The sequence below is a fragment of the Alnus glutinosa genome, chromosome 2 (assembly GCF_958979055.1).
Source record: "Alnus glutinosa chromosome 2, dhAlnGlut1.1, whole genome shotgun sequence".
NCBI classification, from domain to species: domain Eukaryota; kingdom Viridiplantae; phylum Streptophyta; class Magnoliopsida; order Fagales; family Betulaceae; genus Alnus; species Alnus glutinosa.
Window position 1 is genome coordinate 1,309,305 of NC_084887.1, and position 12,797 is coordinate 1,322,101.

At 36.0% G+C, this 12,797-nt stretch overlaps 1 protein-coding gene across 1 annotated transcript; it reads left to right on the forward strand.

Annotated features, from left to right (window-relative positions):
- The first annotated feature begins 5,146 nt into the window (after positions 1 to 5,146).
- On the forward strand, positions 5,147 to 7,953 carry LOC133860657 (cytochrome b561 and DOMON domain-containing protein At5g47530-like). The gene is made up of 3 exons (XM_062296234.1): positions 5,147 to 6,121; positions 6,571 to 6,828; positions 7,388 to 7,953. The coding sequence occupies exons 1-3, from the start codon at positions 5,495 to 5,497 to the stop codon at positions 7,712 to 7,714; spliced, it is 1,212 nt and encodes a 403-aa protein (XP_062152218.1). The 5' UTR covers positions 5,147 to 5,494; the 3' UTR covers positions 7,715 to 7,953.
- Positions 7,954 to 12,797: the final 4,844 nt, after the last annotated feature.

The following is a 12,797-nucleotide window of genomic DNA, read 5'->3' on the forward strand; positions in this document are numbered from 1 at the left end:
AAACCCTTGGGATTTCACCTTTTAACAAACAATGCATTGGATTTTTTTTTTTTTTTTTGTAAAATAGTACTAGGACTGTACACCGCCTTCTACGAGCGGATTTCAGTTCTAATCTGCCTTCGTATTGATTCTAGCGAAGAGTGAATTTAGCCATCTGTCTGCATGTTCACACGAGGCGGGAGTCGTTTGTATCCACCCACGAGTGAATAGATAATTTGGTTTATATATCGTGAGTATCCATTGTGCACCACAAATTTATGAAAAATGCCACGTTTCATCAACAATAAATAAATAAATAAAAGAAGATATTTTCACAATCTATATTGCAAAAATCATAGATTTTCACAAACTTGTTGGTCAAGCAACATTACATCACATATTTTTACAAACCATATTGCAAAAAGTCAAAATATTAAACTTGAAATCTCGAACATGAGATAGAAAAGAAAGAGAGAAAGAGGCAAACCAAATACAAAGATAAAGAGAGATTAACGGTTGACAAAGGAGAAGGTGAAGAAAGAGAGGAGAGTGGCTGAGAGCGACGGCTGACAAAAAATCCTAGAAGGCGTGAGCAATGCTGTGGCGAGAGAGAGAGAGAGCATAAGGCAAAAGACCTCAAATTGAAATATACACACACACACACAAGGGTAGACGGGCGGACATATATTATCCATAGAGCTTATCCATCGGCATATGGTTGGATAATGAATATGAATCCGCTCACTTGGGATTAGGGGCTGAAAATTTGCCGATAACCCATGTGGGCAAGCGGATAGCGGCAGTACGTCGATTAAAAACGGCCCATTGTACAATCCTAGAAAATAGGCCACTTGGCAAAGCTCCCATTAAAACTTGGACGGAGAGTTGGACGACATACCTCCTTGGCAAACAACATCCATCATAGGTCCTTATTTGAACCAAAAAAAAAAAAAAAATCCAAGTTTTCATAGGCAAAAGGTGAAAACCTAGGGAGTTTGGGATAATTTTCCAAATAGTTAAGATATATATGGTTTTTCTTTACTAAGCAAATCTAATTCATTACAAAGAAACAAGTACAAAAGAGAGGTCTTGATCTAGTAGATCCAACCAGCATAACGTATCTTATAAATCACATGGGAAAGTAATGGGCTTAAGGCCCGGCACAACATATTTGGCCCAAAAGCTAAGTAAAGGGGCGGTAGTAAAAAAATCCACAATAGAGAGATAAAGTCGACTTGTGTTAAATCACCATTTATCCCAAAAGTTTAAGCTAATAGGAATGACTAAATTTAATCAATACTTTAGCAGTTCATCTCACATGTGGGCTCAAACTCCATTTTAACTAGCAGGCCAAATACGTGAAATATTTAATTAATTGGGAGTCGAATTGACAGACCCAGGGTTCGAATTCAGAACCTCTGTCTCTAATACCATATTAAATCACCACTTATCCTAAAAGCTTAAACTCATAGGAAGAGATGAATTTAGTAATTTAATTCATACTTTGACAACTTGGATACAACAAAGATGTATCCGTTCATCTTTGAGGAGCCAACCGAGGTCAGAAGAAAAGATGCCTCGGTAAGAATGGACTGTAGTATGTTCTGCGCATATGCATCCAAAATAGACTTGGACATCATAGCATGGATGGTATCTTGGGATCTTATAGGAGTGTGCATAGAGTGGGTATTGGAGGCATTCCAAGAGGAGGAGAGTGCTTGGCTTTAAGAGTTGGGGGATGCCTAGTGGAGAAGCATTTGATGACAAAAGAGTGAGCACCGGTTATGGAGAGGCAAAGAAGAAGGCAGAGGAGGGAAGTGATATGCATAAGGTGTTGTAGGTTTCCCATTTAGAGGCGGGCGGAGGAGGGTGCCAAGGAGGAGGGAGGAATTCCCCGGGTGGTGGTGCAAAAGGAGTTAAGATGTATAGTTTTCTTTTTTTAAAGCAGTTGTATAAGATGTTTATGCTGATATTATAAAATCCATATAACATGGTAAAGTTACCTACCATGACTTGCTCCTAACCATCATACTCAATGTGATAAACAAGGTAAATGGTGGTTGAATTTTAGTAGACTAAAGTTTGGTAAAGTTTCATTTGAGTCTCAAAGTGGCTTGTAGGAGGGGGTTTTGGTTTAATATATATTAGCATGTCTTACAAAGTGGGTTAGTCCAAAGTCAGGTTGCCTACAGCTCACTTATCCATTGAAGTCAGCATTTTTTTTTTTTTTTATTAGCATTCATTGTAGATTGTGCATGAGTAAGATATTGTTACAGACAATTTAAGTTGATTAGAGGTGATTGAATGATTTAATTTCTTGATTCTATAACTAGCAAAAAAAAAAAAAAAAAAATTATTTTGATTTTATATGCATTTCCTAAGGGAATTTTTTATTAGCTTGGGACTGTCCTAATTAATTAGCCCTAGCTCTTTTGCATTTCTTAAATACAAGTTAGGAAGCTGGAAACATAGGAGAGAGGGCAGTGGGGGTAGTTTATTCTATTGCCTGGAATGCAATAACAAAACAATTAAATATGATTAGTTGACTCTTGCCTAATTTGTGCAAATTTGTCCCTGAGCTTCATGACACCACACAAGCGTTCCTCATAGCTAAATCATGTTTATGTTTGTTAATAAGATTTGAGAGTGTTTTGTGTGTGTTTGTTTTTTTTTTTTTTTTTTTTTTTTTTTTATGTATTTTAAAACTGCATTTTTTTATTTTTTTTATTTTTTTTGTTTTTTTAGATGCAAATTTAAACGAAATATCTTTTACCATTTTATTGCAGTTTAGCCTGCAAGATTTTATAGCTAAACGGACTCCAAAGTCCAAACTAACTTTGAATAATTGTATTATAAAAAATGAGATATGTCATTGGATTACATTCATACCCAATTATCATTCCACGTGGAAGCACATGATTCTTGTCCCCAGTTACAAGTTATATTTTATTACCTTTTTTTTTTTTTAAAAAAAGAAACCAATTATAATAAGGGTTAAATATGTTTATGCCCCATGAGGTTTAAGATTTTTTTTTTTTTTTTTTTTTTTTTTTTTCTCAATAGTTCATTTCGTATCGTAGATGGTACCTCGTTTATGGTTAAAGACAAAGATGGTACCTCCATCTAAACTTTCGTCCAAAAATTGACGGAAGTCTACGTCAACACCTCTAAGAAGTTGATATGTTTCTTATGCTTAATTAAAAAATTAAAAAAATTAAAAATTAAAAACAATAAAAACTTCTAAAAAGAAGAAAAAAAGATAAAAAAGAAGAAAGGGTGGCTCGAGCCACCTCCGTTTGGCTTGGGGGTGGTTCGACCACCCTCAAGGGCTAAATCCTAAACTTCTCTCTCTCTCTCTCTCTCTCTCTTTCTCTTTCTCTTTCTCTCTGGTCTTGCGGGGGTGGCCGAACCACCTCCATGGGCCACAAGGGGGTGGTTCGGCCACCCCCAGACCGGCTGTTCTAGGGTGGCTGAACCACCCCAAGGGCCATGGGGAGGTTCAGCCACCTCCAAACCGGCCATGGAGCCACACCTTTTTTTTTTTTTTTTCTATTTTTTAAGGCTTATTTATTTAAGTTTTTTAATTTTTAATTAGGCATAAGACACGTGTCAGCTTCTTAGAGGTGTTGACGTGAGCTTTTGTCAATTTTTTGACGAAAGTACTATCTCTGTCTTTAGTCATAAACGAGATACTATTTACGATATAAAATAAACCACAAATAGTAAAAAATAAAGTCTTTAAACTACACGGGTCTGACATATTTAACCCTTACAATAATTAAAAAAAAAAAGGGTGGTGTTCTTCATTTGATGGTTTTTCATCAAAACTGTGGGCCATGAGTGAATTAGATATTTAGATATTTAGATATGCTACATAAATTGAATAAAGTTTTTAATATAAACAAATTGCCCTTACTCAAATATTAATTATTTTTCTAGCCAATAAAGTATAATTAATAATCAATCTAGTTTACCAAACACCCCAACGCCCTAACTCCCAGCCAAATGTATATCGGAAAAAGCCTCGAACCTCTTGCTTAAAGAACCACCGTCGGATCAAGGCAACGTCGGTGGATCGTGACGCATATTTAGCGTAGCTTGACAAAAGACGCCATGTGGACCCCGCCAATATGGCTCTTGCGTCGTCACGTCGTGTGTAACGCTTTGGTCAATATACGGCTGTAATAATACTCGGTCGCAATTCCGCGGTGTGAAATTGAAAAAGAATACAAGTCAACACGTTAATTATTTTCTTCTCATTTTCTTTTTTCGGTTTAATAATAGAAAGAACATATATATATATATATTTTTTTTTTAATTGTGTTTGTAATAAATCAGATTAAATTTTATAAATGTAAATAGTCTTCGCACATGGTTGAAAGGTAAATGATATATTTTAAGATTTAGATTAGATTTTAGAGATTTAACGGTGAATATGTTATTCAGTCAATTAAGGACATTGTTAGATAAAACAAAACAAAATTTAAACGATAAGTTGAATTTTTTTATTTTCCTTAATTAAATTGGAGAAGATCCTGCTTAGGGTTAATAATTTCTATACAATTTTATATACATATCTTATAACGATCTGAACCCGATACACCAATACAAATTGCCGCCACGATCCTTTTCCCACGACCTCCATCAATTAGACAATTAATTAGTTAACATGCAATATTAAATTAGAAGAAAAAAATTAGTTTACAAGCAATGACGCAGATTAGTCTTTTGATTAAGTCTTTTTATTTTTTTATTTTTTTATTAGCAAAAATAACTTCATTTGCAGACTTATTAACGGTCTTAAATTGTCACGGATGATAATTACTATTTCCAGAAGTAATCGACGCGCAAATTGCCGTGTTCTATAATCAGACCTGACACCAGTGGTGCAATTTTCTTTGCCCGTGGTAGGTGTTGGGTTGAACTGTAATTAGGGGATGCCTTTACAAACAGTTCTGCAGACTTCTATTTTCCTCATTGCTGATTCAACGCGTGGGACCAAGATGGCTAATTGGCCATCCCCATTGCTGGTTTCTTGGAAACTTGCAGGTGTCCTAAAAGCTGGTGTGGAAAGGGAAAGTGGTTGGACTTGAAGGCCAACCCAATAGAGAGAGAGAGAGAGAGAGACTTTTCTAAAGTTAGAAGGAAACAAACTTCCTTGACTTCTTCCATTGATTGCTAAATATTTTCGTATTTCTATAATCTCAGAGTTTCTTTATATTGGAGTATCAGCAAGGCAAATACAACAGAGTCAGAATTCAGAAACACCATCTTCTTCCAAAACTATTTAGGACCCTCCTTCCCTTCCTCTCTTTCCCACACATCTCCTCTTTGGAATCTGGCTTTTTGATCCAAAGCCTTGAAACCCAGATACAGAAAATACCTTTGGAAATAATTTTTGTATCATCTAGAAGATACCCAGATACAGAGAAGTTTTTTTTTTTTTGGTTTCCTTGAGGGATTGATCTCTGGGCATAGATCAAAGTCGTCTACGTTAATTTGTATTGGCCTCACCATGGGGAAAGGTTTGACAACATTGTTGCTTTCCTGTGTTCTGTTTTCTCTATGTGCCTCATCATTCGCTCAAACCTGCAAGAGCTATGCTTTCTCTAGCAACAAGATATTCACCTCATGCCAAGACCTTCCTGTATTGAGTGCTTTCCTTCACTGGAGCTATGACCAATCAACCAACAAGGTTGATATTGCGTATAGACACACTGGAACCTCAACTTCGAGATGGGTTGCTTGGGCCATCAACCCTACAGGAACAGGAATGATAGGAGCACAAGCCCTTGTGGCCTATCAAAACTCCAGTTCAGTCATGCATGTATACACATCCCCTGTGTCTGGTTATGGAACTACGTTGGCAGAGGGTGCTTTGAGCTTTGCGGTTTCAAATCTCTCTGCAACATTTGAGAATAGCAATGAGATGACGATATTTGCTACACTGGCGCTTGGTAGCGGCATGACAACGGTGAACCAAGTCTGGCAAGAGGGTCCTCTGAGTGGAGACAGTCCTATGAGCCATGATACCGCCTCAAGTTCAGCAAATATGAAATCAGCGGGCTCTCTGGATTTTCTGAATGATCAGGCGACAACCTCCGCAGGAGGCGGACTCACTTCAAGGCAACGAAGACAGAATGTAAGTAATTCAATCTCTAAGGCCATTTGTTGCTTAATATTTGAAGCTTAAAAGTAAAAAGAAAAAAAGATCATTGTTAATAAATCTATTGTATAATTATAATCATTGTAATGGTTCTAAGACTGGGGCAAATATGTAGTTGTGCTCAATTCTATCCCCTCTGGCAACCCTGTTTCTTCTCTTAGCTATACAGAGACAAGATTCTTTTCTGGTCATTTTTCACATGTTCTCAATAACACGAACAGTTGGGGAAAGTTTTTTGTTTTTGGTTTGCAAAATTGTTCTTATAGGACGTAAATGTGAACAGTTTTATGTTTTGGGTTGTTTGTTAACAATGACTTCGAGTTGAGAACACAAAACAGAACACAGAACACAAACATACCCTTCAATTGGATTCTAACTATATTCATAGGTCTCATTGTTTCAATATTTGGATTGAATATTTTCAGGTTCACGGAGTACTAAACGCGGTTAGTTGGGGCACTCTGATGCCCTTGGGAGCCATGATTGCTAGGTACCTAAAGGTGTTCAAGTCAGCAAATCCTGCATGGTTTTACCTGCATGTTGCTTGCCAAACTTCTGCCTATGCTATTGGGGTTGCCGGGTGGGCAACGGGTCTAAAACTAGGCAGCGAAGCCTCTAGTGTTATTCAGTATGATACTCATAGGAACATCGGCATAACCCTCTTCTGCCTTGGAACACTTCAGGTACTCCATATTTTCATATTATGAGGCAACGTATGAAGCAATTTTTCTAAATTTCTCATGTGACCGCGTATAAGTGATGAGTATTGTTAAAGTATTAATTAAATGATTGCATTCACTGTCCTTATCAATTTAAGTTTTTGTGATAATCGGTAATTTAACATGGTATTAAAGTTAAGTCTTGAGTTTGAATTTGTCGTTGATATTCACCTTCGAGCCCAAATGTGAGGGATGATTGGTGATTTAACAATTAAGTAGCACATCAGTTAGTCATCATGGCAGTGAGTAGGCAATATGACATGCATTGATGGATTCTAATATGTAACATCAAGGCCCTATGTTGCCAACAATTTCAACTTCTTTCCCTCTCAGTGCTTTTCGCATAATGCCTACTTTTGTCCTAACTAGCTCTGCCTCTGCCTTTTTCCGAGCAGGACTAAAATCATCTTAAATGGGACACTTTTACTGCATCATGTAAATAATTCATGTAACGATTTTCCTTCAACCATGCTTTATAGTGTGTTTATTGTAGCTTTCTTACGGTTGCTCTACATGGCTGTAGGTGTTTGCCCTGCTTTTGAGGCCAAAGAAGGATCACAAATACAGGTTATATTGGAACATCTACCACCATTCTGTGGGGTATTCTGTCATTATCCTAAGCATCATCAACATCTACGAGGGATTAGATATCTTGGCCCCAGAGAAGAAGTGGAAGAAGATATATAGCGGAATTCTGATTTTCATGGGCGTCGTTGCAGCTATATTGGAAGCTTTTACTTGGTTCATTGTTATCAAAAGAAAAAGGACTAGCTCTGAGAAATACCCCGCGTACGGGAATGGAGTGAATGGCGGTAATGGCTATGCCGCCAGAACAGAGAATGGGGTGTAGTTTATACATCAGAAAGACTAGGCTTTGTGTCCCCCTAGATGCCTCACTAGCTTGTTTTTGTAGGCTTTTACACCATGGGTGGGGATATTTGAATGTCACGTATGTTTGAGAGAGTTTAGTACCTTCGCTTACTTCATTTTTTCTTTCACTTGTAGCCATTTATGAGTAGCTCGTTGCTTGGACATTCAGTGTGTAATTCTTTACTGTAGTATATATAGATGGGCTTCATGTTTATTATATATGTCTTTTGTATTGACATTTTTGTTGGCTTTTACAATGGCAATGAGGGTTCTTCTGATATATATATTTTTCTTTAAGAAAGACAGAAAGAGCTTAAATATTAGGTAAGGCCGAGTCCCTTGTGTTGCATAATGCAAGATCGAAGTCCTTCATAGGTTTCAACCACTTACTAGTTATCGTGTCGGGTTTGGATCGTGTCGATGCACGGATCTAAGATTATATAAGTCAATTATAATTTGAATTATTTTTAAAAACAGGTCAAACACTAGATAATTTCGTAATTCAAAATTTTTGCGCAACAAGCTTGTTTGGAGTTTGCTGACAAGTTTAGAGAACAATTTTCAAATCAGGACATCTGTACATATAGGCTGCTTACAGGTCAGCGTATACTGGCCAAGGGTGATGTAGAATGAGATCGTATTAGATGGAGATTGTCATCTTATATTTCTAGTGGTAAGCAATGTGGACCTTCTCAACAGGCTTTGATTTTAGATACATATATGCACATGAAGATATATGCAGGGGTCATCACTGGCCCTCTTCATGACATTAGATGTTACAGTATTTTCAAAATTAGTATGTATATTTATTTAAATTGGAGTTTCATATTGTTTTAAATGGAATGTATTAAAGAGTTCTAAAAGAAGAGAGCCATATATGAAAAAAAAAAAAAGAAAAAGAAAAAAGAAGTCAAGTTGGTATTGAAAAGTTCCAACTTACTTAAATCATTTGCTTTAAAGCAATGCTTAAGTGTATGCACTTGTGTGTGTACTTGAATAAAGTGCAAACGTGATAGTGGGTTATAAGGCGCTAGTGGCACCATGATGGTGCGCTTGACACTTAGTTTTGGAGCTTGGAGTGATAAGATTATGATCGCTCAGTTTTAGACAGTCAGGATTGTTCGATTGGATGGTTTGATCTGGACTGTGGTATGCTTCTAAGGTAGATCCACGATTGGATATATTAGACAGTTAGTAAAGTCAACAATAAGATCAAATTAAGTTTGATCTAACGGTTGTGATTAAATGGTCATTACTAACAATTACGATCTAGTGGTTATAATTAAATAACCGTTGATAATAATTTAATCTAATAGTCAAAATTCAGTATCTATTAAGATTTGATGGTCAGATTTAATGACTATTAAAATAGTAGTTTGTGACTGTTAGAATAGCAGTTGTTACTATTAATTACGAAAGATTGCTAGTCAACATACATTAAATAATTGCTATTTTCACAACTATATATAGTCTGCTGCAGTCCAATTTTATACACAAAAAAATTATTTCTTCTTCTGTCTCCTTAAACAGTTTATGTATTTTTAAAATTCGAGCTTCTTGCTAGAATAGAAAATATGAGGGTATTTAGGCTTGGTTTTGTTTGTGCAAAGTGCAACTAAACAACAAAGGTTTTGCAGGCTCTATTATACCATGAAGAAATATTTGTTGTAAACTTTTACATACCAATTCATCAAAAGCTAGTGGGGGCAAATAGTTTTTTAAGGAAAGCGACGCAGTAACGAACCTTAGGAGCATTTATGTTTTCTATCTTACTATCCTATTTTTCTAACAATCACAAGAAATTATTTTGTGTCCATGGCACCACAATCTCTGAAAGAACTTGCGGTAGACTTCGTCAAACTCAGAAAGATTTTATAGAACCTTCTTCAAGAGATGGTAGAAGAAGATGCACTTCCTTCTTGCTAGTCTCAAGGTGGCTTTTGTGCTTACCTCATCAGAACCAGTAGCAGATGACAATGAGACAATTGGTGATACATGGGCAAGTATGAAGTGGGAGTGGGGGCAAGATGAATCTATCGGCAATGTTATTGTGGACTCTCTGTTCGACATCTGCCAAAGCAAACTGACGGCCAAAGATGTCTCGAATGCACTCAAGGCTAAGTATCTTTTAGAAGCTTGAAGGTATAAAAATCGGATATTGTCTACTTATGATAGCTTGAAAGACCTTTTTTGGTAGGATGGTGATCATGTTTAGGAGAACCTTTAAAGTATAAGTCAGGGACACGTAGTAGATGTAACGGTCTTATTTTTTGTACTAGTGTATGGTAAATGTGGAGACTATTGCAGTATAATTGTGGTTTTTGTTGTGTAATATGTATTATTTATTTAAACTTTGATGTTTGTCACCCACTGTGTTGGTTTATTGTTGTGGATTTAATGTCATGTTGAGATTGGATATCATTTTGTTTATAGCCTTGTTGGGTTGTGCTGATTGTTGTTCAAATCAGCTTGGAAATCACCAAATAGGTAGAAAAACCACAAAATGGAACAAAAAAAAATAAAATTGTTGAAACGCCAAATAGTTTTCTATTTTCTTCCAAAGTGGAAATTATTTTGAAAAAAATTGTCTAGATGCCAAAAGCACTGTTTTCTGTTTTTAGGAAATAGTCTACCAAATGCTTTTTTTGTTCCCTCTTTATTGTTTTTAAATCTCTGTATCTCCATTTGTTTTTACGTTTTTGCTTACCTTCCAGGTGTTTGGGTAGGGTTGAACGGTATTATGAGGATTATGCCCCTATATGAGTTCATTGCATTGGGAGTTCGGTAGAGTTGAAGGGTCTCATGACGATCATTGTAACGCTCTAGTGAAATTAACTTCATGGTTCATCTCCCAATCTTGTTCTAGAAGAACAAGACCATAGGAATCTCATACTTTCCAAAGAGATTTTGCATCAGAAGACTTTTACTTAAATGAATAAATGTAGTATTTTAAAATCCACACTCACAAGAATAGTCAGAGTAAAATAAAACACTATCATAACATATATCAGCCAAAGCTCTTAAAACATGGTCAAAAGACTTGTCATCAAAATAGTACTGATCAAGAACCAAGGTCTAAGATTCACCAACATAAGAGTCAAAGCCTACACTTAATGTGATACAATATAAAGATGGGATATCTATCATATCACGGCAGGATTCACATGGTCCATGCAACATCCACGCCAGCCAAATGTCATCAAACCCCTCAAAGATGATTCTGATGACTCCCTCCAATAAGACCAAATGCTGCACCAAACTCGTCATCACAAAAACAATCTATAAAACAATATATGTTTCATAAGTGGAAAAGATAGAAACAAGTGTAAATCAACTACTTAGTGAGTACTAATACACATGCTACATAGGTTATCATTTGGTGAACTCAGTTTAAGTTGAAATCACATACAAGAGAATAATATTTCATCGTACAAGATGATAATGTATGTAATATAGATATAATGTATATATGCTTGTAACAAGAGTATCACATCATAGTTTAATTCCATACAATCTATCCAGGATACTAACCCATTCCTAACAGGATTGGTGTTGTCCCGATGGGCATGTAATACAACATAGGTGCCCCCGAATATATACGCATATCGTCATATACTAGTAGCCGGATCGAGTCTGACATCGGGTGACCTATGCTACTAGCAAAGTCATAACTGTAATCCCCATTCAAATATGGTGAACTGGCCACAAAACAATTATTGGATCCAAAGCCCATCATAACACATTATAAACTTTTGACTATAAAGAACAACCCGTATAATAGTAAGCCTATTACCATTTTTTTGCAAGAGACGTTGTACCATGTCGTATTTTACATGCATGCTTTTATAATTTCATAATTTTATTGTCTTGCCATTAATCACATATTTCCACAAAATAGAGTTCAAAGTAATAAAATGATATTTCATGTGAGTTGTAAACACACATGTTTTGATACACAAAACATTCATGCTATGCGGAAAAATAACAATAAGTATCAATGTGAGTTTTACGCACTTGTATCGCATGGCTCCTCCAACAAATCTCCTTAAGGCTCCACAATCTCGAAATCCGAGAAAAACCAAACATTAGCCTTAAATTTGAGTTAAAACATGTCTTAAATCCTAAAAAACTTAAATTAGGATTTCTGTCTGTTTGACGATTGTTCGTCCAACGAATGGCGAACGTTCATCTCAAACGCAGTTTGTTCATCCAATGAAGGGCGAACGTTTGTCGCTTTGACAAAATCTCAAATTTGAACCTAAAAGCCATAAAACTAGTTCGAAACAAGTTCTAGGGTCTTAACATGATCCCTAACAGATTCTTAACCTTTATAATAATTTCATGCAGTACTAGGCACGTAAATGTGCTGACACATGCGCTGAAAGTGTGTGATGTAATTTTCGACAAAAAATATAACACGTCAACAATCATTTGTGGTGGGGACCACGATCGTTTATGAGGGAAAAACTGCGAACGTTCCTGATTCAGTCAACTTAAGAAAAGTTAAAAGATCCCAATTTTCAATTTAGGACTTAATTATACTAAATAATTATTTGGGGCATTACATTCATGCTCCTATCCGCGCATTCTTTAACCGCTTTTAAAAGTAGCTAAGTTTTGTTAATGTTCGTGTCAAAAATTAATAGGGCTGCGTTATTCATTTCATGCAATCTCTTTTAATTTATGTTTTCTTTTGCAGATTTTGTGCTTTTTATTAGGTTGTCCCGCTCTTTTTAATTGTTGTTAGTTGTTTCTTTTTATGTACTTTAAAAAAAAAAAAAAAAAAAAAAAAAAAAAAGAGGAAGAAGAAGAAGAAGAAGAAGAAACAAGTACAAAAGAGAGGTCCGGATCTGAAAGATCCAACCACTAGAACAGATCTTACAAATCCAAGACCAAGAGGAACGTACTTGGGCTTAAGGCCCAGTACAACATATTTGGCCCAAAAGCAAAATAAAGCGGCGTTGTAAAAAACCCACGGAAAGGAAGCATTTCTCAAAGTTCACTTGAATCACTTGGATACACTTGTGAGGAATCAAAACCAAAAAAACAAAAAAATAAAAAAT

Coding starts and splice junctions, on each gene's coding strand:
- LOC133860657 (XM_062296234.1), top strand. CDS start 5,495: ATGGGGAAAGGTTTGACAACATTGTTGCTTTCCTGTGTTCTGTTTTCT. Junction 6,122..6,570: donor CAAGGCAACGAAGACAGAAT/GTAAGTAATTCA, acceptor GAATATTTTCAG/GTTCACGGAGTACTAAACGC. Junction 6,829..7,387: donor TCTGCCTTGGAACACTTCAG/GTACTCCATATT, acceptor ACATGGCTGTAG/GTGTTTGCCCTGCTTTTGAG.